This window comes from Triturus cristatus, chromosome 5_2 (genome assembly GCF_964204655.1).
Source record: "Triturus cristatus chromosome 5_2, aTriCri1.1, whole genome shotgun sequence".
NCBI classification, from domain to species: domain Eukaryota; kingdom Metazoa; phylum Chordata; class Amphibia; order Caudata; family Salamandridae; genus Triturus; species Triturus cristatus.
In genome coordinates this window covers 796,265,596-796,288,559 of record NC_140588.1, presented here as the reverse complement: position 1 = coordinate 796,288,559, position 22,964 = coordinate 796,265,596, and the positions used below count along the sequence as shown (strand labels likewise).

General features: G+C 48.0%; 1 protein-coding gene across 21 annotated transcripts in view; it reads left to right on the top strand.

Moving 5' to 3' along the window:
* Positions 1-22,964, top strand: part of MAP7D3 (MAP7 domain containing 3) — a 1,121,308-nt gene that overhangs the window by 892,881 nt on the left and 205,463 nt on the right. For all 21 annotated transcript variants that reach the window (XM_085607948.1, XM_085607945.1, XM_085607942.1 and 18 more), the window contains one exon: positions 14,179-14,302. In XM_085607948.1, coding sequence (XP_085464074.1) covers positions 14,179-14,302 — 124 coding nt within the window. The remainder of the gene's footprint in view (positions 1-14,178; positions 14,303-22,964) is intronic.

Genomic DNA, 22,964 nt, shown 5'->3' with positions numbered 1-22,964 from the left:
ACCAAGGGCCACATCTCACACTCTTCAACAAATTCAAGGCGCTCCACACGAACGAAGACAAAAAAATCGATCAAGCCTTCGGGAAGTTGAAAGTCGCCAGGAGAGAGTGGCCCTCATCGGTCAACTCAAACACCAGGAGAAAACATCTGACCTGGAAACTGACTCATTGTCCTACTCCCACAACACAGCTGTCAAATAACCACTCCATTTAAAGCAACTGTAAGGCAGAATACTTTACTTATTAGTTTACGGTTTGCCTGGGTTCTTCCAGCTTCAGCAAGCTGACTATCTTGTGCTGGCGGCGGAGCTCTTTGCTGCGCAGATTGATGTGCGACTGTTCCTGGCTGCTGCGACGTGGACCCCAGTTACATTGTCATTTGCAATGTCTCACTGGCACCGCATTTTTCTTGTTGTTCATTGTCATTCCTTACTCTTATTTTTATTATTCCTACTCTCCCCGTCTATCTTAGGGTCACTATGGGCTACAGCCTACATACATTAACACTACATGGGCCACACTTTTGATTCAAGACCACTTTGCCATACCTGGGCCCATTAGCTGCCTATATTTATAACCTAATTAATGATTCAAATGATTAGATACAATGTTCGGGGCCTCAACGCACCAGCAAAATGCTTGGCTCTCCTTTCTATATTGAAGGAATCCAAGTGTGACATGTGTCTACTCCAAGAGATTGGAGGCGCTTGCGATCTAGGTGGTTTGATCGCCAATATTTTTCTTCATGCACAGGGAAACGAGCTGGGGGTGGCAATTCTCCTGGCTTTTTTATCAAAGAGAACTAGCTCTGGAGTGCGTGCTCCTAGCGTATGTTTGTTTTGGAAAGGAAACACATTATTTTATAGTAAGGCCCTCACTCACCAACCTAGTTGGTGACATGCTTTAACGTAGGGCCCCAACCAAGCCACCGAGTGCACCTTGGGTGTGCTACGACACCTGGATACAGCAGAGCTGGTATTGTGCCGTGAGAGTGCAGTGAAAGGAAGCGAGTGAATGTTAAAAAAGCTGTTCTAGGGGTTCCTGGGATAAAAAATTACTATTTTAATGAGTGGGCCCTTGGCAGTTAATAAAAACGAGAGTCGGATATTTAAGGAGATCTTAAGGTAACTCCAATATCCTAGTCGGTCAACATGTTTCAGCCATGCTGTCTTAGTGGTATGGCTTTCTTCAGGACCTATGTGTAGTACAAAGTGAGTGGTCTAAAAACGTGTTATTAATAGACCATATATGTGACACACGCGCTAAGGTGTGATATGTAGTAGAGGAGAATTTCCTCTAGTGGCGCTTTCCTGTGGGGAAGGAAAAGACAAACAAACATACAGAGAAACATTTAACATACTGGTATAGTTGTTTCAGGAGCGGAGTGTCCGTGCTCTTATGCGATCAAAGGTACGGTGAGGACGTGGTGTGGCGTAATTAGTTATAATAGACGCCTGGTAATTTATGCCGTACTGAGTGGTAATCAAGATGCGCATAACGTGGTGCATCGTGTAACTTAAAAACGGAAAGCGAAAAAAGCAAATTATCTTACGCAGACAATATCCGGAAAATGCCCCATGAGTTCCATGTGGGGGCCCGAGCTGTAGTCACACTTTGTGACAAAAATTAAAAGAGGAGACAAAAGCGATTTAAAATTTACCCGCATGCTTGGCTGTGAGAGGATGCCAGCAGCGGGGTGGAGAGGCAGTGTTAAAGCATACCCCCCTTAGGATGTTCCCACTTACTTTATCAAGGACTAGGACCCTTCTTGGTACCTGCTTCAGCTGCCATGGAGCTCCGTGGTAGAATGAGTGGAGCTGGGAGCTGGTTTAAATACTCTGCTGATTCCAACAGGTGTCAGCGAGTTCGGCTAATTGGGAACCGCTGTGACTGGTTCAATGGGTTTCAAGTGCTGGTTTAGGCTGTCTTTTGATGAGTCTGCACGAGAGAAAACAGGCATAGTGAAAAGACACGCCCTTGTGGGAGTGTCGAGTGCTTGTGTGTGCAGAAAAAATAAAATAAACTAGACTAAAGTTTAACTCATAAAAAACCCAGAGGCATTGCTAAATTCAGCAGGTGTTGTTATTTTCAATTCAAGTGTGCCTACTAATTGTGGCTTGAAAAAATCTGAGAATGTTTCGTATTAATTTGGAACATATCACACAAGAAAGGTTGTGTGTAGTGTAGACATACACTTGGATTCGCACTGTCGTGTGAAAAAAGGATGCTTCTTTTATTAGGTCAAGTAGTTCTTTTAACACTAAGGTGGTTATGTAATTTCTCATTTTGGGGTGGCCTGTTTGGAAGTTAAAACCGGGAGTGTTGCTCACCCTGAGGTGATTATATGATGTCCAGGTTAGCCTTTTTAAGATTTTACGCATGGTGCTGTGGTTCAGGTTGGATTCAGGCTATTCCAGGATATGTTGTCATTTAACCCTGTATCGTTCGTGGAAAGGCGATAGATCCAACGTTGCTCTTAAGTAGTAGGATCCTGTCATTGTAAAATCTTCCTGCCTTACAAAAAGGCTATTATCCAACATAGGGATTCTACCATGTATTATGTGAATATATATGCACCCATGTGTGTTCTGCTATTTTTATTTTTATTTTTATTTGAAGTGTTTTGTCATACGTGAAAAATGGTGCAAATGGATCAAAGCTCCTTCTCTCAATTTGTGGGAAGGGCAATGTTTAAAAAAATTGGAAAATACACCTCACACACTGAAACCTGATTCAGTCATGCTTCATCATTGGGGTCTTCCCACCCCTGTATGGGACGGGGCGTGCTACGACTCACGTAGACGCAGGAGCACTTAATTCAGTGATTGGGGAGTATGTGTAGTGCGTGGGATCATGAAAAGAAAATGTGAGATGGTTAAAAATTCTCTGGCTAGTGGAACAAAAATACTTTGTCTTCCATGGCTGAGAATAGTAAAAATGGGGAGGTGTAGATGGTGTACTATAATGAGTCACCTCCTACAAGGTCGACATGTTTCAGAAGCCATCCCCTTGGTTTTCTTCCTCAGGACCAAAAAAACGATCCCTGTTACACCTCAATGGGTGATAGAATAAATGTACATAGGCCTGATAGTCACAAACAATGTCCTTTGTTCCCTGTTATGGGAGTAGAAAAATATACCACTTGTATATCTTAAGAACTTTAGATCCTGAGGATCCGACGAGCCACGAGAAGGTACTTCCTTTGGTGATCGGGCTCCTTCCAGCATTGTCTATTTAAAGGCGCCCTACACCTCTCGTGTGAGCTCATGGAGTGATAACGATTAAATTGCTTTTGTCTCCTCTTTTAATTTTTGTCACATAGAGTTTTGACTACAGGTCGGGCCCCCACATGGAACTCATGGGGCACTTTCCGGATATTGTCTGAGTAAGATACTATGCTTTTTTCGCTTGTCGTTTTTAAGTTACACGATGCACCACGTTATGCGCATCTTGAATACCACTCGGTACCGCATAAATTACCAGGTGTCTATTATAACTAATTATGCCACACCACGTTCTCACTGTGCCTTTGACCGCATAAGAGCATGGACACTCCGCTGCTGAAACAACTATACCAGTATGTTTTTTTTTTTTAACCGTTTATTGCAATCTCAAGAATATACAAGTATGGGCCTACAACCTTCCGGCCGGCCGCTAGAATGACAGGAGCATATGACATACGTACAAAAACACTTGGCGTTGCAAAGAAGCAAAATCAGGAGGTATCAGCGTCGTGGGCCACATCACTCTGACCCCACAATACGGTTTCATTTTATACAAACAACACCAAAACCACACCCGCAAGGCAACCCGCAATCGAAAGTAACAGCACGTGCTCCCCGAATGGGGGACCCCAGCCATCCACAGGAGTCTAAAGAGGGGAAGGGGAACAGATCGAGGACTGGGGGAACTCCGTGCTCGGGGCTATGGAAAGGAGTCAACTAAGGGGACGGGGCTGGTGAGGCCGCAGGCAGCAGTGGTGGCGCGCAGATACCCCCGCGGTAGGCGTTCCAGGGGCCCCATACTTTCACCCATGCCCCAGGCTTACCCCTCGCCACATACACCACCTTTTCTCGGAACATGCACCAATCCATGTGTTCTTTCCAGGCCGACACCGCCGGGGGCCTCTGGGATCCCCACAGTTGAGCAATGTCACGCTTAGCTATCATATATCCCAGAGTCACCCATCGCGTCTGCGGAACCGAGTAGTCAGTTGGTTCCCACACATTCAGCAGGCATCTCCTCGCTTCAGGCAGCAGCGCGACACGCGTAACCACTCGCAGGACCTCATGCACACCACGCCAGAATCGCTCCACCTTCGGGCATTCCCACAAAATATGCAAAAAAGTCGCCAAAGCACCACACCCACGCTTACACAACCCATCCTCAGCATAGCCCATACGCAGAAGCCTTGGCCCCGTCATGTAAACCCGATGGAGTATCTTAAGCTGGACGAAGCGAAGGCGAGCCGGTATGGCCACCTCTTTCGGAGAGGCCACCGCGGAAATCCAGTCTTCGTCGTCCAACTCCAGCCCGTCGGCAACCCAAGTCTCGCGGAGGCCAGTCAGCAAGCCCGAGCGATCATTAATCAATTTTTTGTAAATAAGGGAGATCGTGCTGTCCGGAACGTGGCCATCCAGCACTCTATCCTCCAGGGGGGAAGACTCCGGGATGGAGGCGACGTCTGGGAAGACTGAGCCCAGCGCGTGACGGACCTGCAAGTACCGAAAGTATTCACTGCCCTGCAGCTGAAACTCCGTCTGCAGCGTCTCGAATGTTTTAAATCCCCCCCTCGTCCAGAGGTCCCCCACTTTACTGATGCCGATCGTGTCCCACTTCTCGAAGCCCTTCGAGGTCCACAGGGAGCCCAATCTCTCAGACGCGTACAACGGTGATGCCCGGGTCAAACGGTCCTTCCACCCCATAGCTGCGTTAGCCGCGTGCCATACTCGTACCATGACACGCGTAGGTCCCGTCAGGCGGGGTCCGGGCGCGCCAGAGTAGAGCGCTCGATTATAGTCGCCACCAGGCAGGAGCATCTTGTCCATTTCAAATGCCGGGTTTAAGGCGGGCCCGTAAAGGCCATGATTAATTGCAGCTAGCTGGGAGGCCCAGTAATACCGTTTAATATCCGGGAGGGCAATCCCCCCGTCGTACCATGGGAGCGTCAACTTCGCCAGGGCAATACGCGGCCTCCCGTCCCAGAACAGGCGGCGCTGGACTCTCCACCTCACGGAAGTAGCGCGCCGGGACTAAATCCATAGTATTCTGGAGAGCGTACAGGAAGCGTGGCAACGACATCATCTTAAACAATGCCGCCCGGCCGAGCGGCGAAAGCGGCAGGCGCCGCCAGCGCGCGACGTCCTCCTTCAAGCGCTGGAGGGGGGGAAGCAAATTCCGCTCGTAGCGGGCCTCCGGGTCCAGAGTAATGTAAACCCCCAGGTACCGAAACCCCTGTGAGGCAATCTGGATCGGACAGCCCCGCGGGAGGACGGGAGCCTCCCCGGAAAGCACATACACACATGATTTAGCCCAGTTGATGACAAGGCCTGAGTTGCGGCCGAATGAGCGCAAAACATCAACCAGGACAATCAGTGATTTACGCGGGGAGGCTAGGTACAAAAGGATATCGTCAGCGTATAGGGACACGCGGTCCTCATACTCGGGGGTCCAACGGAGACCACGGATGGAAGGGTGCCACCGCAGCCACTCCGCCAGGGGTTCCAAGGCCAGCGCGAACAGGAGCGGCGACAAGGGACAGCCCTGTCGCGTGCCCCGTCCCAGCTCGAATGGGACCGATACTCTTCCATTCACCACCACCTGCGCCAATGGGCCCGAATACAACAATTTGACCCAGCTGATGAACCCCGGGCCAAATCCAAACTTCGCCAGCATAGCCCAGATGTATGGCCACTCGAGCGTGTCAAACGCCATGGTGGCGTCTAAGGACGCCAATATGGCCGGCTCCCGCACAAACGGGACACGCGCGAGCACCCCGTGCAAGCGCCGCAGATTAAGGGCCGTGTTGCGATGGGGAATAAAGCCGGACTGGTCTTGGTGGACCAAATCGCCCACCACGCCGACCAGCCGGTTGGCTAGCACCTTGGCGAGGATTTTGGGCTCCGCATTCAAGAGCGAGATAGGCCGGTAGGATGTAACCCGGTCTCGAGGTCTCCCTTCCTTGTGGATCACCACGATTGTAGCCAGACGTTGGTCCGGCGGGAGGGAGCCCAGCGAGTGGGCCGCCAGGAACATCGCACGGAGGTGGGGTGCCAGTACATCCGGTCGCAGCTTATACAACTTGATAGGGATGCCGTTCGGGCCCATGGCCTTGCCGGATGCGACCGAACGTATGGCGAGGGCAATTTCGTCGGAGGTAGGAGCGGCATCTAACGACACCCTGTCTTCCACCGAAAGGGAAGGCAGCGCGATATCCCTAAGCAGGGCATGGGAATCCTCCTCCGAGCAGGGAGAAACCGGGGAATACACCTCGCGGAAATAATCCGCGAAACAAGAGACAATGTCTTCTGGCTCGGTGACACGCACACCATCCATCCTCTCAATCAGCGGGACCACACGACTCGCTCTCTCCTTTTTATCCAACCATGCAAGCAGTTTACCAGCCTTATCACCCACATCATACAGTCGCCCCTGCTGCTCTCTATAGAGGCCCCTGGCCGCCTCCGTGACGAGGGCCCTGTAGGCCGCCTGCTTAAGTTGTAGGACATGTAGTGCAGCGTCCGTCACCCCACCCTCTAGATCACCCTCCAATTCAGCGATTTCGGCCTCCACCCGGGTCACCTCCTCCTGCTCGCGCCTCCGGGCATGGGAAATAAAGGAGAGGGCCTCCCCTCTAAGAACTGTTTTGAAGGCTTCCCACAGGGAGATAGCCGAAGGGACGGACCCCACATTCTCATCGAAATACCGCTGCAAGGATTTAATCAAATCAGCGCGAATAGTGGGGTCGCGCAGGTACCAGGCATTGATTGGAGCTACCCTGCCCTCCCCCCTCGGGAAGACATCAACGTGCAACAGGAGCGGGGAGTGATCTGAAATACCCCGGGCCAAATGGCGCACCTCTCCTACCCTCCCAACATAGGCCGCAGGGACAAGGACATAATCAAGCCGTGAGAGGCTACCATGGGCACCCGAGTGGAAAGTGTACTGCAGCTGCGTGGGATGTTTTAAGCGCCAGCAGTCCACCAATCCCAGTGTATCTAAGAAGCCGGACAGCCACGCCTGCGCCCGGGGGAGGTCCCTAGGGGGGTGACGATCCACGGTCCCAGAAACCACCGCATTGAAGTCCCCCCCAACCACCAGAAGCCCCCCCGGAAGGTCAAGGAGGAGGCGCCCTAAGTCTGCAAAAGTCGTAGACTGTAACCCCGGTGGGACGTACACTGATACAAAGACAACTACTTTACCCTCCATTCTCCCCACTAAGACAGTGTAGCGTCCCCTCTCATCATGGCGCACCTCGTCTATTTCCAACGGGAGCGAGTTCTTCACCATGATGCCCACCCCCCGTGAGCCCGACGTGAAGCCCGAGTGGGCCACCAAGCGATAGCCACGCCGATTCATGGCACAAAAGGAATTACCAATAAGGTGTGTCTCCTGCAGAAAGACCACATCTGGCGAAAGTCGTTTCAAATACTGCAGGACCACACCTCGCTTAATCCTATCCCCCAGTCCGTTAACGTTCCAGGACAATAAAGTCAGGTCCCTACCCCCCATCACATACAGAAGCCATCATTCGTCCCCCCGAGAGCACCTGAAAAACACCAATACAATAAAGGGTTTGCCTTGCGGTAAAAACGAACAATACCCCACCCATCCCAACAGAACTCCCCCCTCCCTGCACCCCTGCATGAGCCCAAACAGCCCCCCCAAAGTGCAGTGTGCCTGTCGCCCCATGAATGATTAAACTAACTAGTCCCCCAGAGGAGGAGGGAGAGCCCCCAAGAGACCCCGTACCACCTCCACAGGAGGGAGACTTAACGAACAGTCAAAAATGACGACAATGTTGTCCAGAGCGAGGCCTACTAGTAATCCCTCAGTCCTGATCCGGCGAGCCCTCCCCTCCAACCGCGCCCCCCCCACCCCCCCGGCCCCGATCCCCGGGCAAGGAGTCCAACCAGTCCCCGGCCGCCTCGGGACGATCAAAAAAGTGCGTGCGGCCATCCACCTCCACCCGCAACTTAGCTGGAAAAAGCATCGCATACTTGAGGTTCAAGTCCCGTAGACGACGTTTGACTCCGAGAAAGCTCAGTCTCTGCTTCTGGACCGCTGGGGTGAAATCAGGATAGAAGTTTACGTCCATATTGTCAAGTCTGACCGGTCCTTGTTGCCTAGAAGTCTGAAGGATAGCGTCTCTGTCCCGAAAGTTGAAAATCCGGGCAATGAGAGGCCTCGGAGGGGCTCCGGCCTTAGGTCTTCCTCCGGGAACCCTGTGGGCACGTTCCACCGCAAAGAATTTACTCAGCCCCCGGGGCTGGAGATGGGTGAGAATCAGGTCCTCCACAAACAGGTCCGCCGCTGCCTCCTCACGTCCCTCCGGCACCCCGACAATGCGGACATTGTTCCTCCGGGCCCGACCCTCGGAATCCTCCAGTCGACGATCCATCAGGGCGCTCGCCTGGCCAAGCCGGCGCACCTCCTTTTGGAGGGCCGCCACGTCCGCTGTAAGGCCCGAGGTGGTGTGGGCCAAAGAATCGACCCGGTCATTGGTCTTGGATAAATCAGCCCTCACCAGGCCAACATCCACGTGGACCGAGTCAATCTTTTGCGCCAGTGTGTCAAAGCGCTGGTCCACCGAGGCCTTCATCTCGGCGATAGCGCCCATGACATCTCGCAGGGTCAGATCCGCGGGCAGCGCAGGAGCATCAGTCGGGTCCTCAGGGGACCTACGCGGCACCTCGGGAGATCCCTTGTGGAGGGTGTAGCGGTCCATGCTGTTGGACTGATGGGCTGCGCCACGGCGGGTCGATTTCACCTTTGCCCGGTCGCCATCTTGCTTTGTGGACATGGTTTCAGTCCCCAAATCGTGCCAATCACCTCGGAAAAGGCCGACAAACCAGTTCACGGGCTCCGGGGGGGGGCAACCACAGGTCCGCAGGACGGATCACAGCCGGCGGGCCAGCAGGGCACCCCAACGAGGCCACACCACCGCACACCGCCCCGCAACCCAACCTCGCCTACACAGCAAGGAGGGTGCAAAAGCGAAAGTGAAAGTGCGGGGTACGCGAGTCGCCCAGCCCTGCCCGCCGCTGTTGATCACTTTGTCTCCGGATCGCCCCGCAACTCCAATCCGGGGGGCCGGTGTGGAGAAGGCCGCAAACCTCAATCGGTGCTCCCGCCGGTGTCCGAGGTCCAATTTGGAAGCGGAAAACGGGTGACACCTCAGCTCGGGCTCACCAACACAGTCCCCTCATCTAGGACAGGATATTTTCAGGATTTATGTAGGAGGTCACGGAGGTCCTCGGGAGCCTCGCACCTACGCGGCCATCTTGGTTGCGCGCTAGGCTCCTCCCATATATATATATACCAGTATGTTAAATGTTTCTCTGCATGTTTGTTTGTCTTTTCCTTCCCCAGAGGAAAGTGCCACTAGAGGAAATCCTCCTCTACCACATATCACACCTTTACGCGTGTCACATGTATTGTCTTTTAATAACATGTTTTTAGACCACTCACTTTGCACTACATATAGGTCCTGAAGAAAGCCATAACACTTAGAGAGCATGGCTGAGACATGTTGACCGAGTAGGATATTGGAGTTACCTTAAGATCTCCTTAAATATCCGACTCTCGTTTTAACTAACTGCCAAGGGCCCATCAATTAAAATAGTAATTTTTTTATCCCAGGGACCCTTAGGACAGCATTTTTAACATTCACTTAATTCCTTTCACTGCACTCTCACGGCACAATACCAGCTCCGTTGTATCCAGGCGTCGTAGCACACCCAAGGTGCACTCGGTGCCTTGGGTGGGGCCCGATGATGAAGCATGTCACCAACTAGGTTGGTGAGTGAGGGCCTTATTATAAACATAATGTGTTTCCTTTCCAAAACAAACATACGCTAGGAGCACCCACTCCAGAGCTAGTTCTCTTCTATAAAACATATATACACCAGGGGAAGTGAACTGGCTCCAGTACCTTTTCTCCCTCTCCTTTTGATTCTTATAATTCTCCTGGCTTCTCTCTCCCTGCCAGAGTTTTTCAAACACAAGCTGAAGTCCTTGTCGACTTCTAGCCCTTTACATTACTATACAGACCTACATGTTCACATTAGCTACACTATATGCCCCGAATGATCATCAGAAGGCCTTTATTATTAATCCGCTGTCAGGTAATGACTACTGCTGACACCGAAGTCCTTATTGTGGGGGATTTCAACCTAACTCTCGACGCTAATCTAGACCGGTCCATTCAATGGGTGGAACATACAAACACCTTCTCTCTCCAGGGCCTCGACCAAATTACTTTAAATGGGGTTACAGATGCCTGGTGCAAACATCATCCAGTAGATAGGGACAACATCTTTTTTTTCGTCTGTTCATCAAATGTATGCCAGGATTGATCTATGTTTCACAACCACATGGGTTCCGGCATCCACCACCGCAGTTGATATCGGTACAATTGCTGTCTCCGATCATGCCCCACTTACTATTTTCTTGAGGTTGCCAACCTTCGTCCCACAATGTCGTATTTGACGCCTTAACCATGAGCTCCTAACATCTGAGGCTCACAGTAGAGATAAAGGAAGCAATCCATTATTTCCTAGACACTAATGATAACCCGGACACTCCTATAGCACTCCTTTGAGATACACTGAGGGCAGTGCTACACGGCTGATTGCTTGTGTTAGCAGCCTGCCTAAATTGGGATAGAAGGGACGAGAGAACAGCGCTAGAGGGTAGGAGAAGGAATTGGAAGAGGTGCATAAACAATCAGGCTCACATAGAATTCGCCGCCAACTCACAGTTGGACGCATACAGCTTTAGACATGGATAGGGCAGAATACGCCCTCCTGTGCACTAAACAGAAGTACTTTGTAGGGGGTAATAAAGCGGAGCGTATCTTGGCACATCGTCTATGAGTGCAAGCAGTTAGGCAGCAGATAACTGAAGTTGAGTTGCTGGGCAAACGCTTACGTCAAGACAAGCAAATTGCCCAATCATTTGAACGTTTCTATGCCACACTCTATTACGCTGATGACCTGGTAATGATGCCCTTTGTTTAACGCAGGTCACTAGGGAGCACTTAGCCCCACAGGATGCCTCTCAAGTAGATCAGGACATTAAAATGGATGAGGTGCTGGCAGTGATCTCTCATTTGCAATCAGGCAAAGCACCGGGACAAGATGGCTATACTCCTGATTTCTATGACCTGTTTGCTACCTCCCTTGCTCCCATACTTACTCGATTATACAACTCATTCAGTATAGCGAGCTCACTAACGGACACCATGAAGTTAGCTACCATAACGGACACCATGAAGTTAGCTACCATGGCGGTACTGCCTAAACCAGGCAAAGACCTGGTACGTTGCTCATCATACTGGCCAATCTCTCTATTATTTGTCGATGCCAAGATTTTTACCACCACCACCATATTGGCGAACAGATTGGCACCATATTTGCAAGGCCTTGTAGATTCGCACCAATTACGTTCAGGGGGTTTATCCCCAAACATAATGGCAAGCGCTTGTATCACCTATTGGATAAAACTCAATGTTCCAAGGTCCCTACACTTCTACTGTCAGTGGATACTGAAAAGGCATTTGACCGGATACATTGGCCCTATTTATTTACAGTACTCCAGAAGGTGGGCCTTGGTGAGCGGTTTCGACGCTGGGTTGGATGTAGCTACACCTGTCCTCAAGCAGCAGTTCAGGTAAACGTTGTGACTTCTCCTTTGCAATCACCTGAGACACCCGGCAGGGTTGTCCCCCTGTTATCATTACGTTTTGCCCCGTATATGGAGCCCCTAGCAGACCGTATCCGTAGCAATCCCACCATAACAGGGATCACCATGGGAGGGAGGAATCGTAAACTGGCTCTCTACGTTGAGGATGTCATGATAGCCTTGACACTTCCACTCCAGTCATTGTCCCCTTGATGGAGGAGCTAAAGGGCTTTGGAAAGACATGTGGATTCAAAATAAATGTTCAGAAATCGCAGATTCTTAATTTAACAGTCCCAAGGGTCGACAAGCCTTACCTCAAATACCTCTTCACCTTCTCTTGGGCTCAGTAGGGGGTAACATATCTAGGCCTTCACATTTACTCGACACCTACTCAAATCACAGAACACATTTATAGCTTTCTTCTGTCTAAAGCACAGTCTGATACACAGAACTGAAGGGGCTATGCACTCTCTTGGCTTGGACACCTGGCAGGTATTAAGATGACCCTGCTGCCTAAGATTTTATGCTATGCAGACGTTGGCTCTGCTACCCCCTCCCCATTCCCTGAACAAACTACAACACCTTATAGAAAATTTCGTCTAGTCAGATAAGAAAGCACATATAGCTAAAAAGCAGGCCTTTCTATCCCAGCAGAAGGCGGCTTGAGGGTTCCACATCTCACGCACTATTATCCGGCCGCTCAGCTTCGATACATAGTGGAATCCAGACCTAGTTTGGAGAAGCTTTGGTGCTTCATCAATCAGGCGGTGGCTGGCCTCCGCATTTGGATGATACCCTGGTTGCCCAAACGTCACAGATCTCCTGGGGATATATTTTGCCGGTTGTTAGAGCGACTATTGAGACTTGGGAGAAGGTACCGATACCAAAAAGATTAGCCACTCGCATATCCCTTCCAATGCCACTCATTGGTAATCTAGACTTTCCACCAGCATGTCTAGAATCTAGCTATATACAATGGCAACATGCCAACTGCAAACAAATAACATTAAAGCATCTTCTTTGGCAATGCCCGAAGCTTCAACACTATGGGACTGAAGTGCTGGACAGCTTTATGATACTAAACTCCTCAGATACCAAGCTACATACTTCTAGGCCTTCTGAATGCACTGACATATCCTTTGAAATTGACACGAGGATGAGCCATTACTCTCACCTTATGCGCTAGCAAGAACGTTTTGCTGTCCCACTGGGGTACTGCCAAAATACCCACTCATCTAGACTGGCTCTACAAAATCTGGGATCTCCTTGGCATGGAATTCCATTATTTGATAAAACATGTGAATCATGCCTACGATTCATGGCGCAGGAAATCTTAGAGCTGACTTGCCCGACCTGTATACGCATCCTGCACCTCACGCCAATGGCTCAAACAGTTGATTGACCTCCCCGGGCACTAGCTCTATACTCTTTTCCATTTTATGTGTTGGTGACACAGTCTGTCTATACTTTGAAGGCCATCATTACACCCAGATAGATTATCTAATTCTCCTCTCTCTTTCCTCCTTGCCTAGCTAAATCTTTTTCTTTTAAATACAGTTCCTCGCCGGCCGATGGATGTAGGTGAGAGAGTCCTTGTATTGTTTGTTATTAGTAAAGCCGATAAAAAGTTTTAAACCTGAAACTGTGCATCTTAAATAGTGATAAATACTTTGATGTTGTCTGAACAGTTTTATAGCTGAATAACAGTTCATGCTAGCATATACCAGTGGCTCTTTAACATGCAAGGATGCCTAATGTGTTTTTTTGATCCTCTGTGTTAGGCGGTTATGAATCAACACCCATATTAAGCAGATATTACTGTATGGGCTTCAGTGATGATGGTGCTGCCGCATACCAGGATGGCATAGGGCAGCACCTCAGTATCTTTGTATGTGCCGCTCCATTTTGGAATGAAGATACATCGCTCTTCCACTTTCAAAAGAAATTGGGTATTTAGAATGTTTGTAAAATGGCAATAAAAAGTTTTATTAAAGTACATTTAGTTTCCCTGATCTGATGACCAAAGGTATTCGAAATATGTGACTTTTTACGATATTGACGATATGCACTCTGGCCATGTTTTAAATTACTCTCCTTTCTTTAAATAATTCACCAAATGTTTCTGTGGTTAACTTACTTAGTCTCTATCTTCATTTTGTGTTCAGGTTGACAAGGGGGTGCTATATTGGAATTATATTTCTTTTAACGGAGAAAAATTTAATACACTTATTAAATAAAATTTCAGAGTTCAATTATGGCTTCTTTCACCTTCATAGAGCCTGCTTTACAAGAGGAATCAAAGTCAGAAGGACAGTTAATATTTTTAAATGGTAACGCGCAGAACTGTGATAAGGAAAATGAGGAAACCCCTACAGATGAAATAAGTCTCCAAAATTCCAGGTCTGTATATGTTTTACATGCAAATAACTACATGCTGAATGTAAAATTAATTGCATCCAATTTCTGGCAGTGGATGCCTCAGCCACCCATCAACACCCTCACCCACCAAGAAACTAGAACTGGTTCCCAGCAGACTGTGAGGGTTAAGAGAGAGATGTAGTGTGTTGCCATTATAAGGCTGGTTTTTTTGTTGCAAAATTGGTCTGATGAAAGGTGCCTAAGCTCTACATTTTGCTTCATAGAAATAGCTGTACAAATAACAGTGTGCCTATCCCCAGTTGTCCATTCTGTCTGACAAGGAACACTCCTTTGTCATCAGTTTGAAATCTTGTAATCAGGGTAAATACAATTTTCTGGCTGTAAGTTAAGGACATTTTGTGTTTGTCCCAAAGACAACCTATGATCGAAGTGATAGGTTGACTGTTCGTGGAGAACTCGATTGTAAAAATATTTCCAGATATTTCAGAGGTCCAAACTCAATTTTGTCTGATATTTTCAACTGGCATACAGCACTTTTCAATTTATAAATAAATAAAGAGACTTGAATAGCATAGATCTATAAACTGATGGCACATTCTGACTACAAGGAAAGGGTGGGCAAACTAGAGAATTAAGGAAAGGAGGGGTTTTGCTTTATAGATATATTACACAATTTAAGTGGCTACTGTGTTGCTATGATTCAGACGCACTTTCCATTGAAAAGCCAATTTCTCATAGATAGTTCTAACAGACTCTTCACCTTGTGAATTTCCCCAGGTGCCAGATTGGATCTGGTAAACTCAAAAGCAATGCCCCTGGTACTGGTAGATGGTGCCGTGCGACTCAGTGTTGACTCTGTTCCGCTCCAGAAGTGACTAACTGAGCCGCATATAAGCAGCACCATGCTGATGTAATTTTTTTGTTCTGATGGGTACTTCTAACCGCAGATTTCCTCATCTTGTTGAATATTCCCCGGGCATCAGACTGGATCCAGAAACTTTAAAGCTGTACCCCTGTGCCCCGGTTGGTGAAGTGATCCGTCGCCACAACAATGTCATTCCCTTCTGGAAGTGACGAGCAGAGACTTATTTAGGCATCATCCATGGACCGTAATGTCAGTTCCTTTCTTTCTGTGTCTTCAGACTTGAATCCAGAGCTTCTCCTTGGTCGTCAAGACCACAAATTTCAACAACATTTACCAGTGTGCAAGGGAAAATGCCATTCCCAAAGACAACAGTGCTCAAACCGTGCAAGTAATGTCACAAACAGATGTCTGGGATGGACCCTCATGAAGTGTGTCTTTGGAGCCTGGGGTTGGAGCACAACGATAGGTCCTGTGATGACTGTGCCCAGGTGAACATGAAAGCCATACTGGACCTCTAGGTTAAACTTTACTTTGCCAAATACAAGACTACTCAATGACACGACCAGTTGAAGTCAAAAGAAAGGTCTCATTCCTGCTCCTGAAGTCCTTCTGTGGCAGATCGCTATCATGGTTGTAGTTTCCTGTTACATCCAAAAAAAAGCTTAGGAAGTCAGATTGGGAATTTGCCCCTTCCCACCACTCTCGAACTCCAGAGAGAGCTCAAGGGAGTCACTGTGTGTCTCGGTTTTGCATCTAATCTCCATTGGAGTCTATTCCAAATCTAGCCCAGGTGCACTCTGTGTTTTTGGGTGCGACACTGCAGCAATTAGAGGCTTTCAGAAGGTCACACTGCTAATTTTCAGCATTTTGCCAACTCCCTCAGGCACATTTTCAGGACCCAAGGACCCATAGGGCCCCTCTAATTGTATTACCCGCCCTATTTCCCCCCACCAACACTATTCCACCCTCTGCCCAACCCCCCATTGCCCCCCTCCCCCCCCCCCTCGTCCCACCAATCAGGTCCGATCAGAACCTGCCCTCAGGTGCCTAATTGTATTCTGGTGCCACCCCTGACACTGGTTCCCTTTGCATCAACGCAATGCCACCAACACAATGCCACCAACACTGTAGGAGGATTTCCAGCCCATTGTGCCATCCAACTCTGAGCAGAATCCACCACAGCCTCAACTAAGGCCCTTGCCCAGTTCCGACTGACTCCCAGCCAACAGACAATCCCTCCAGTTGTGACACTGTGCCCCTAGCACAGGGTTGGCCAAAGAGTTACGCAATCTTCTCAGCACTGACTTTCACAATTATGATGAAGGGAATGATTATGTAACACAATATGACCACAATAACTTGCATGAAGAACTCCAAGATGTAAGTGGTCTAGATACTTCTCCAGATACCTACCTTATCCCATTGCTACAGTACTGCTACTTAGGAAAAAAACCTCCTTCACTGTAGTTATGCGGAGGGCAGCAGAAGTCCTGAGACCTACAGTTCCCACAATAGAGGTCAAGACTATTGTTTTAACTGAGGTACTTTGGCAGGTCAGATCCTACAGAATTTCTACTGCCATTTAACAAGGCTATGAAAGACACCATATTGGGCACGTTGGCAGAGCCATTTTCAGGTCCACCTGTTAATAGGCAGGGTGTTCATTGTCCTCATTCTGCACCAGGCAACCCAGTCTCTCTTACACAACTTCCAACACCTGTGAATTATGTGGTACATGCATCCATCAGCAAAGTAAGCTCCAATGCCATGCCTTCCCTACCAATTCACTTGATTGTGAGTCAAAACAAGTACAGACATTTGACAAGCAGACTTTCTGCTCTACAAGCCTTGCTCTGAGGTCAGTAAACAGCTTTCTTCTCAGACAGTACTCCTATGCCCTTTGGGGCACAGTGGCAAAGGTTTTCACAGCTGTTCTGAATGACGTTCGGGTGTCCCTTACTCAAGCTAGCCAAGATAGTTGTGATGCAGCAGAATTCATAATATGTTCTGGCTTGGACACAATTGACGACTTGGGCCTAGCAATATGCATCAGTGTAGCACTAAGACATCACGACTGGATGAGGTCTCCGGGCTTTTATGGGAATATCCAAGCATCCCAAATGAACATGTCATTCAGTGACTTTTGCCTCTTTGTCTAAAAAGTAGGCTCAGCCCTAGAATGATTCAGGGAGGATAGGGCCACAGCATATTGCTTGGATTGTTGTGCTCTCACCAGACAACTGCACCAACAAGTTCGTCCCCTCCATGACTATGGTCAGGGTTTTCAGTTTCACCAATGTCAGATCCCTTCCAGGACAGCAGGCCTTACAGCCCTTTTTGTGGCCAAGCCTGCGGTTCTTAGAGACCATGCCAAGGACAGCAAGGATAACGTGCAGCTCAGCCTCCCACCCCTCCAGTATCTATAGCCACTAAACTGCTTTAGCGTGTCTTTACAGGCACACAGCCATCCTGTTGGAGGCAGAGTCCAAGATTTCCTCCATGGGCCATCACTTTACACAAGTGGGCCTTCTAAATTGTCAGTCTGGTCTACACCCTCCCATTTCTTTATACCCCTCCACATCTTCTGCCACCATCAGGGTGTCTGATGGAGGACCTCTTGTCCATCTTTCGGTAGCAAGTGCAGACCCTTTTGACTAAATGGGCCATATAGATTGTTCCGGACTCGGAAATGGGTGTTAGTCTTGCTACTTCCTTGTGCCAAAGGAACACTGAGATCTTCATCGTATTTTGAATCCTCTCCGACTCAGTAGCTACCTGTGAAAGGAGAAATTCACAATACTCATGTTAGATCAGGTCCTGTCTGCCCAAGACCCCGGAAACTGGATGGTAGCTTTGGCCCTGCAAAGGACCTATTTCCATGTTCTTGTGCTGCAGGCCCATTGGCGCTCGTTGTGTGTGAGAAGTTGGCCTGTGATATGATGTCACTAGTTCTAGTGTACACCTTGTATCAGTCCAAACAACCCTTATGGTGATTGATTGTAAAGTCAACCTTATAGACCAGCTATCCTAGTGGTAGCATGGACAAGAGCAGTCTTGGGCTAAACTCTGTATGGCATGTGAAGCCAGCTGTTATGCCATTTGCAACCCCTTGAATACCAAATGAAAGGACACCACAACAGATATATTATAAAAATATAATGTATTAATTCTAGTCAAAATACCCTCAGCACTCTATGAGATTCGAGGTAAGTACAACACAGTCTTATTTAAGCATACATAAGTCACACAGGTAAGTAATACAGTTAGGCCCTAGGGGCCACGCAAACCATATACTAAGTAAGTGGTATAAGAACCACTGTCACGAACACAGGTTAGGCCTAGGCCTAGGGAATCGCTGGGGCTACATTATCCTATCAGTTGCTAGGCAGTGGGAGGCCCACGGGATTCGGGTGCACAGTGGAAACACTCACGCGTAATGCGTTAAAGTCGATAGAAATAGTAATGTTTAGAATTAAAGAGTTTTAGGACACTTCGGAAGGAACTAGGAGCTAGAGACTTGGAAACTAGACACTAGGATAGTCAATACCCTTGTGAGCACCGGAGTACTCAAGTTACCTAGCCCACGGGCTGCGGGTGCATAGGTGTGAACTTGCGTCGGGTTTTGTCGTCGACTCCTATGGATGCCTGAAGAAAAGATGCTGACAGGCAGTCAGTGAAGAGTGTCCGATGGATTCCAAGGATGGAATCAAGAAGGAGGATACCTGCAAGCAGAGGGGACAGAGTCTAGGTCACCAGCCAGGAGCCGGGAAGGAACCAGGCGATGTAGTGAAGATGCAGGTGAAGAGGTGAAGCTTGTCGCAGCAGCCACGGGTACCAGGAGGCGGTCGAGGACGACCAGAACCAGGAGGCGAGCTGTCCCACGAGGGCTCTTGCTGTCGGCGGCGTCGATGTCGAGTTTGGACACAACAAGCCTTGGCAAGCGCAACCCACGCAGAATGAAGGATTTGCTTCTGTTGCAGACCAGGAAGGCCTGAGGTGCTTCTCTTTCACAGGGAAGCAAGGGCCAGTCTGGAGGAGCCAAACCAGCAATGGAAAGTTAAAGGTTAGTCGTCGCAGAGGTCACTAACCAACGGGCAAGCAACCGGACAGACGCGTCGAGCAGGAAAATGCAGAAGGGCCCCACGCAGAACTCGTGGAGTGCGGAGGGCTGATCTTCGGTGCAGATGGTGCTCGGGGTTGGGGCTTCTCAATCCCCAGAGCACAACTTCGAGGATGCCTCAGAAGCTGCGCTGAAAGCTAGTAGCCAATTTTCCCAGGTAGCCGGTCCCACGTCTCTCGTCACCTCCACGGGTCTCAGCTTTGCTGTGGATCAGGGTCGGAGAAGTCTGGAAGTCAAGGCGCTGGTCGGGCTCTGCAGTCGGTTCCTCGTAGAACTTCGGGCAAAGCAAACTGCAGGTCGCTTGATGGTACCTGTTTGCACAGGGTGGCCACTCCTTGGCCACAAGGGAGATTCTTCAGTCTTCTTCCGTAGTCGAATGTCCAGAGTTTCTGTTCAAGTTTCAGTTATCAGGATAATCCATAGTCCTAGGGACTCAGATCCCACTCTTATACTAATCTGGGGGCTGGGTTACCTGCTAGGTCCCTCCTATGGGTGGGACCAGGGAGGGGGGTGGTTACACCCCCTTACCTTTGTCCAGTTTCGCGCCAGGACTGGGGCTGGAGTGCCCCAGCACCGGTTTGAACTGGACTATGCATGGGACACCTTGTGTGCCCCAGGCAGTGTCTTGTTTCATTCATCCCTCCCTGCCCCAATACACTAAGGCCTGTCTAGGGGTGGTGCTAGCACCTCCCAAGGCAGGAAACCTATTGTCCAAACCTCCCTCGCTGGAAGGACTCCGAGCAGCAGGAGGTCAGACTCGTGTCTGTGGCAGCAGCATCCATTTTGTGATGCTGGGGCTCCGGTTAACTTTAACCGGGTAGTAGGTCTTCAACATGTCTTCTCCCTCTAGAAGGGAGGAATACTATCCTCACCGCCAGAAATGGGGTGGGGTTGTAGTATTCCAAAGTGTTAGACACCTTACACGACATGTTTTGATAAAGCCAAACCATAGTTACCATAACCACGAGGATTATAAGGCACTTTAAGAGTATGTGGTAGGCGATATCATAGAACAGCTATAAGGACATGGTTCCGAAAGCTGCAGACAGGCTCAGCTCATGCTAGAGCACCATCTCACATGTTACCAAGCACTCTGCCTTCAGGATTGTTAAGGCATGCCATAGGAGTGACTGATAGGTTACCCATGTGTCTATATATAAGGTAGGTATAGGAATACTACACCTAAGCAAGGGGTGATTACACGACCTTGCCCCAGCTGAGTGATCAGCCAGTTGTGTCATAATGGAAGGCCAGCCAGGGGTGGCATAATACATGCTGCAGCCCCTGGTAGGTCTAGGGTACACCTATGCCCTGGGTACCTAAGGTACACTGTACAGGGCCCTAGAAGGTGATCCTTACCAATTGGGTTATGTACCTAAAGTACATAGTGTGAATTTAGAGAGAGAACAGCTGGGCTGTGGGTCTGATTAGCAGGCCCACAGCCACATCTAAGTAGAAAACCAGTGAAGCAAAAGCAAAAAGTGGGGGTGAACATAGAAAGCAGACCCTACTCTCCTACAATGTGTGGACGAGGAGCATTTTTTATTTGCAGTGCTCCTTTTTTCCTCACCAGTGCCGTTCAGGTAGTCACAAAAGTGATGGTGGTCGCATCACAACTTCAAAGTCTGTAGTACCAGTCTTACCCTACCTCAGTGGCTGGCTGCTAAAAGCGGACTTGCCCCAGGCAGTCATCATCCAAGCTAACATTGTTAGGGTTCACAATGAACATGCTGAAGTAACTCCTGACTCCTTCGCAAAGGCTCCCCTTCATCATAGGGATCCTGGATATATTGAGCCTTTTCTCCAGACCGAGTCCAGGACGCTATGATCCTGATGTTTGAGCTTCTATCCTGGGTCTCACTGAGATGGCTTTGAGGCTTCTTGTGAAAAGCTAGAACAGAAGTTGCGCACTCAAAATTTCTCCAGGTCAATATTTTAAGCAAAATTAGTTGGTGCAAACGAATTAATCCCCCTGAGTAGGGAATTCAAATCGTAGATAATGATAGCACGTTCCTGAATAGGAAAATGTCTTTCGTTTTGCACTCAATCTCAGAGATATGATCTCTTTTGTGAAATTAAACTCAGGTAAATCGGAATTTATTCAAGTATAACTTGAGTTTATTAACCGTTGTTCAAAGTTAATGAAGTCAAAGAATTGTATTCATTCTTTATCAATGCATCATATATCCAACTGCCCAATGCATTTCGGGCTTTTTTAAGCCCTTCTTCAGGGGCGGTACTCTGAAAGGATAAGGTATAGGGTTCAGTATATATATACATTTTATAAACACTCAATAGAAAAGAACAATTTTTATCCAAACAATTATACAGTAGATTTTGATTGTAACAAACATGATCATGTTGAAACAGTATTAAAAGTAATACGTTCGTAATAAGTAAAAAAACACAATGCCAGTGTTGGTAATTACCAAAATGAAGGTACACTACACATCAAAGTGATGTGAAAATATCCACTTGTATTACATGTTAAAACAACATACTGTGATGTGCATTTACCAAGGTCATAGGAAATAGTGAAGCCGAAATGGACCAAGAAAGTTTGGGTGGTAGTGTAAGTAAAAAAATTAAATGAAAAAATGAAAATGCCATATAGGACAAAGTAATGTGGTGTGTTTTTGCCAAAATTGTAGGAAAAAGTAAAGACGAAATAAAAAGAAAAATCTGGATGGTGGTGTGGGTAACAAAAATACATACAGCGTGGGGCCTTTTAAAAGAATACAATCACTATCTGACAAGTAACGGAAGATCAAACTTACAGTTGGTATGGTGATGTGTAGATTCTCCTGAACCCGGGAGAATCAAATCGGAAACGCTCCGGTAAGTGTAATGGATGGTAATCATGTGATATATAGACATGTGATAAAGAAAAGTGCGGGAAAAGGAGAACTACAAAGAAAACAGACTTGTAGTTCCAAGAGGTAATCATGTGATAAAGAAAAATGCGGGAAAAGGAGAACTACAAAGAAAACAGACTTGTAGTTCCAAAAGGTCAATAAAGTTTAGTGAAACTACACGTGCAAACAAAATATAAAATAATAAACAAAAGTGAGTGCAGTTAAATCTGTAAAGAAATTAGGCCAAAAGTAAAAAGAAGAAAAATGGAATAGACAGCGTGTGACACCGAAGAAACACATGTAATTCGAGTGATTCGAACCAAAAGCGATAGTTCAAAAAATGTAAGATATTACCAAATCCTGGAGCTTGTAAGGGAGCGTCAATGTGATAGTGCAATAGTACATGTGTATAAGATGAAATTAGTAAGTAGAATAAAATAAAATAGAATAACTGTAAGGTTCAACATGAACCAGCTCTTTCAAAGGTACTTTACCATGTCTTAACTGTGGTAACTGTAACTCTATCATCAAAGGTACCAACATCCAACATCCTTCACAAGGCAACACGATCAAACTCAAGGTTACAGCCACATGTAATAGTCAGAATCTCATTTACATGTTGAAATGTCCATGTGGTTTGGTTTATGTGGGCAAAACTGAGAGAAAAATCCGTATACGGATCAATGAACACAAAAGCAATATACGTACCAAACAGGCGAAATCACCAATCGCAACTCATTTTCACCAGCATCAGCATAACATCTGTCAACTGCGATTTTTGGTTCTTGAACAGATTCCCCAGCTGAGGGGTCGTGACAATAGTAAATATCTATTACAAAGAGA